General features: G+C 60.6%; 1 protein-coding gene across 1 annotated transcript; it reads right to left on the reverse strand.

Moving 5' to 3' along the window:
- Window positions 1-671: 671 nt before the first annotated feature.
- LOC125084421 (homeobox protein MSX-3-like) lies at window positions 672-5030 on the reverse strand. The gene is given in 4 exon segments (XM_047701648.1): window positions 672-675; window positions 1034-1113; window positions 3783-4045; window positions 4676-5030. Coding segments are annotated over 4 exon segments (702 nt in total).
- Window positions 5031-5666: the final 636 nt, after the last annotated feature.

The following is a 5666-nucleotide window of genomic DNA, read 5'->3' on the forward strand; positions in this document are numbered from 1 at the left end:
AATGGACAAACAAATGTGGTGTATTTAAATGATGAAATATTCTTTGGCTGTAAAAAGGAATGAAGCTATTACCTGCTATGACACAGAAGGGCCTCGAAAACATTACACTGAACGGACAAAGCCAGACACACACGCAAACACGCGTGCGGTCCACAGGATAGGATTTCGTCTCCAGAAATGCACGCGGACACATCCACAGGGAGGCAGGCGTGTCCGCCTTGTCTCCAGGGCAGACCACGTGACGCCGCTCTCCTGGTGCTGTTTTGCTGGACCTGACTTGAACAGTTACAGCATCAATCCATCATTTGTTATCTTTACCATTTTTTTTGCCTAAATGTGTCAAATCTCCCCTCCCCAGGGTTATTCTAGGAATTCACACTAGTGTCAACATTGGAGAATCTTTACCACGTTAACAGACTGAGGGAAACACAGCATCTCAATCAATATATGCAGGAAAAGAATCTGATAAAAGTACAACATTCACTGAGGATGACAGTTTGTATTAATTAGTTGCATAAGTGAACTGCAGTCACCTGGAAAAGGTGTTTCAAAAAACCCACCACATGCATATTATGCTCATAGTGAAGTGTTAAAAGTATTTCCTTTAAAAATCAAGAATGAGACCAAGATGCCCCTTCTGGCAGCTTCTGTGCACACCGAGGCCGGAGGCGCTAGCTGCCCAGTGACAGGGAAAAGAGCTGAGGGTACGTCCCATTGTGCGGACTTTCAGCTCCGTTTATGGAAACGCCGACACTAACTTGCAACAGAGTAAGAACGCGGGTCTCTCCCGCCCATGGCCTCCCCGCCTCCCGCAGGGTCGCAGGGCCCCTGGGCCTCCGGGGCAGCGCTCACAGTCCCAAGCCGTAAAAAGGGGCCCGGGAGGGCAGGGGTGAGTACGTCATTCTGCGTTCTACACATTTTCAAAGTACAACCTGGAAAAAACCAGCACCCTTGGGCGCTTAAAGGACTAGTGTCGCCGCTGGGTGTGGGTTTCAGATGCTCGCCCTGCACACCGCGAGCTGCTTCCCCCCACCCGCGCCGCCTCTGCAGCCCAGCGCCGAGCTTCACGAGTCGTGTCCGCGTCAGCGCTGCACAGTGCTCGTTCTTAATGGCCTTGGCGGCGGAAGACGTAAGTGCGGAGCACCAGCAACAGCGAAAACTGTCCATTCAGGGGAGGGAGACCCCACTTCCGCGGACGTCAGAATGAAAGCACGAGCACTCAGGCAGCGGGACAGCTTCATGTATCGTCACACCGAAGAAACAGTGCAGCCCGTCTGCCCAAAGATGCCGCCTGAACTCGCAGACACTGGGGCCTGGGCAGGTCCTGGGGCCACAAGACGCGGGGGAGCCCCCCAGAGCACGTGCCTGCATCCCAGGGCACAGAGACGGTGGCGTTCTTTAGCAATCACTGTACCCGACAGAAAGTAGTGTGCTCCTGTCACGAGATGCCTAGCAGTGCAAATGCACATGTGAAGTCACATGTCCTGGTGGGAACGGTAGACGCCACCCCACTGCCCAGCTTAAGAAGGACCCTGGGGTCCCATTTCCAGAAGTCCCATGAGGAGCCTCTGCCCTCTAGGCAATGGCTTCTTTGTGATCATTGGGACCTACGGTCAGACGGCGGGAGTCCCTCCCAGAGAAATATTTCCCAGAGAAATACTGGAACAGAATTGTCCTTGTCCTCCTTCTGCGGGCATGGAACACATGAGGGGCATGACTTCGGAGATCAGGGTGTCTGTCCCAAGACGAGGGCAGCAGAGGCCCCAGGCCTCCGTGCAGGTTCCTGATGGGTGAACCCTTCCATGTTAGCTCTGGCAAGCTTGGGACACCCTCTGGGCCTCTGAGAACTTCCATCAGAGACGCACTGGCTGGGAGAGAGACCAGCACGTCCACATGGCTTGGGGATCTGGCCCAGGACATGCAGGAACCTGAGGGGGAAGGCAAACAGGCAGCAAGTCTCAGGAGGAAGGACAGTCCCTGCCCAAGGCAGTAGCCCTCTCCAGAACAGCAGACAGACTTGGTCTTGACAAGCGACAAGGGTGCTGGGCTAGTGGGCCATTGAGCAGGCAGGTATCTTGGGCTGAAAATGGTTATGGAGAAATAGTAACAAACTGAGTCAGCACCATAGTCGTCCAGCTCTGGGCTGCGCAGGACCATGGGAATCGAGTGTGGAGACGTGTGTGTAGACCCCTGCTCCATGGCCAGAGCACCACCAGAATGGAGACCAGGGGATGCGAGGGGAAATGCTGGGCAGTGGGTGCTGGATGAGGGTTTCCCTCCCGCGCTCGTGTCACTGTTGCCTTTGCCCTGGCTCATCCCAAATGACCACACTGATCTTCAAACTATTTGCAAAGTGAGCCTTGTTGTCTGTCCATAAGATTTGGTCCTGACTTTCAGGGAACTCAGATTTGTGAAGAGATCAGTGCTGGCTGAACGGGACTGTCCAGACTGGGGGGGACTGGCCCCTGTGCAGGGTCCTGCAGCCACGCCTCTGGCATATGTGCAGACCTGCGCCCTTGGACTCCGGACCTGGACTCGGTTCAGAGCTAGCATAGTGGGAGGCGCACCTGTCCTCAGCACGGGAAAATGGGAGGGGCTTCCCTCCCTCCCTGGCCGCTCACTGTCACTGGCGGCAGCGGGGGTGGGGGCCCTTGAAAATCCATTGTGAATTCTCATTTCCCTGACACGTAGGGAGAATAATAGGCAAGTTCATGCAATATTAGGACTTTGGGGAGCCTCCTGCTCAGTAAAACCAGGTCCTCCCCCTCCTGGGGCCGGCAGCACCCCAGTCCGGGGCAACCACCCTGCGGTCCTGTCTGGAGGGAAAGGCTTGGAACCCCCCACCCTGTGGTCTGGGTGGGCCGTGTGCAGGGTGGGCGGGGCCAGAGGGGCTGCTGCAGCCCCAAGCCACAGTGAGGACAGGAAATGGGCCCTGTGGGTCTTCGTGGGGAACTTCAGCCGCCCCCTGGGCCGAGGCTGAGTGTTGTGGACGCTGAGAGGGACACCATCGGCTTCCTTAACCCAATTCCTGGGTTAGTAAAGCGGCGGTGGCGGTGGCGGCTGAGCCGCTGGTCCCTGGCAGGCAGGTCGACCAACAGGACCCAGGAGCTGCGGGTCCTGCGACCAGGGCAGCTTCATCCCCATTCCGCGCCCCGCCTCCCCAGTGTGCCGCCCCCGCAGGGCTACACCTGCCAAAGGCACTCACCCCCACACATGCACACACACGCGCACACACACTCCTACAGACAGCATTTCGCAGAAGGCTGCAGGGCATTCTCCACGAAAACAGTAATATGCGAGCAAAATCCCTAAAATAAGCGTGAACTTTGGTCAGGATGGCAACAAACCTGGTCAGTGGAAGTAACTAGTAAGTTCATTTCGCACTCCTGGCACCAAACTATTCTCACCTCCTTGTTCGGGCCTCAGTTTCTTGCCGAAGCCCCAAACCACGGAGCCAGTTCTGAGCGTCCTGCTTAAGGTAGGAAGGGTGCAGGAGACACGCCACAGAGTAAACCTCAGAACACCTTACTAGCTGCTTTGCCCAAAATGGGAAGCTCTGCGGTGGCCCCTTCCGAGGACTCAGAAGGAAGCTGCCCTCATTCCCTGCAGAGAAGTTTGTAGGAATGTGATTCTTTTAAAAGATCCGTGAGATAACCCCAAGTAAGCTTGAGGCATCAGTCATACATGTATTAACAGTAGCAGAAACATAAAAACTGAAAAACCAAACAGAACAAGAAGTGCCGGGGGCTCCGCAGAGCAGCAGTTCCGCGAGAGGACCCCACGCCCTGGGCCGCCAGCGTGAGCTTCTCCAGCTCCGACTCCTGCAGCCCCTTGGCCTAGGCGCGGCGGTTCTGAAACCAGATCTTGACCTGCGTCTCCGAGAGGCTCAGGCTGCTGGAAAACTCGGCGCGCTCGGCCACGGACAGGTACCGCTTCTGGCGGAACTTGCGCTCCAGCGCCCGCAGCTGCGCGGCGGTGAAGGGAGTCCGCGGCTTGCGGTTGGTCTTGTGTTTTCGGAGGGTGCAGGGTGGAGGGCTGGGGGCGCCTGGGAGGAGAGAAAAGCACAAAGCGGGCGCTCAGACGCCAGCAGTGCGCACCTCTTTCCGACACTTTCGGGTCCCCGCAAAGGCCGGTTACCAATGCGAGTGTCGGCCCTGAGGGAAGTCGAGACTCCAGAAGCCCCTGGGGCCAGAGAACAGGGCATCAGGGAGGCCGTGTGAGCGCGGGCGGGGCGGTGGGCCCTGGACTCCAGCTCTGCTCCTCAAGTAGGCTGCCCCGCACGCCAGGGAGGAGGTTAACTCTGCCCGTTTGGAGGGAGGCGGCCTCAAGAACCGAGCGGCGGGGGTGGCGGTGGGATTCGGCCAAGCGGAAGTTAAGCATCGCAGGGACGGACGGGTCGGGGGATGCTTGGGCCGGGAAGCTCTGAGCCGCAAAGCCGCGGGCTCACGGGTTTCCCGACTCTGCCTCGGGGTTGGCGTGGGCCGCAGGAGCCGCTGCGGGCTGGCGCGCGCACGAGGGCTCGGGTGGGCTCGTTTCTTTCTTTGCCCCCCAGCCAGGTGCCTTAGCCGCTACTTTGCGAAGTTAAGAGCGACAGCGCCCTTCCCGCGCTCGTCCTCCGAGCACGGGCCGGATAAGGGCTTCTCTCGCTGCCCGGACCGTGCGACAGGGCACTTACGTGGGGAGGACGAGCGGGCAGCCGTCGGGAACCAGGCCCAGGGCTCCGCGGTGCCCCGTGGCCTCTCCTCCCGGAGCGCTGCGGGCTCCGAGTCCAGCCGGCGCTCCACCTCCAGCAGCGACTCGACGCTGAAGGGCAGCGGGCCGGGCCCCGCGCGCCCCCCGCTGCACGTCTTGAGTCCAGCGAGGTTCATGCCGAGCGTCGCCGGGGCCATGCGCAGGCGGGCGGGCGCAGGGCTGGCGGGGCCCGGCAGACACGACGAGAGGGTCGCGCGCGGCACGGTTGCAGAGGGCCAGGAGGAGCCCGCGCGCTCGGACCCCTGTACGGAGGCGGTGCCCCTTTCATGCGCCGCCATCCAATCGCCGGGGCCGCGGCAGCGTGAGCCTGTGTATCCATTGGCTTCGTTGACCTGGGGCGGGGTGGGGGAGCGGGGGATGGACAGGGAGGGGCTGGTCCGCCGCTTAGGACCCTAAGCCCCAGGTCCCCGCCGGCTTGGCGCGCCCCTGTCCCTCTCCCAGCGCCCGCCGGCCTCTCCCGGAGCTCTGCCGGCCGGACCCGCGCTCCTTCTGCCCAGGAGGTGCCTGGGACACCCAGGGAGCACGCGGAGCTGGCCCCAGGTTCCCCAAAGGGAGGACTCGACGGCGGGCACAATCGAGGGGAACACGGGCCTTGACAGCGCGGATCTTGCGACGCGGAGAGCGCAGCACCATCGGAGGCCGTGCGGTCCCCCTGTGGCTCGCCCGCTCTTCTCCTGCGCCCCAGCCCGGACTCGGAACCCTCGGCTCTGCTGCTTTGGCCCCAGCGCTCACTCTCAACCCTGGGGCCGCATATGATGGATCCGCCGCCTAAACTGGCGACTCTGCTTCTGTCCCCTTGAAGTCGCCTTGGCCCTGGATGGTTTTCAGTCACCTGTGGCTGCGCTGCGCCCTCCCTGGCGGGGGTCGCCCGCCGCACTGCCCAAGTGTCCCAGGGTCCGGCCCTAGGAGCGTCA

Source organism: Lutra lutra, chromosome 14 (genome assembly GCF_902655055.1).
Source record: "Lutra lutra chromosome 14, mLutLut1.2, whole genome shotgun sequence".
Classification (NCBI taxonomy): Eukaryota; Metazoa; Chordata; class Mammalia; order Carnivora; family Mustelidae; genus Lutra; species Lutra lutra.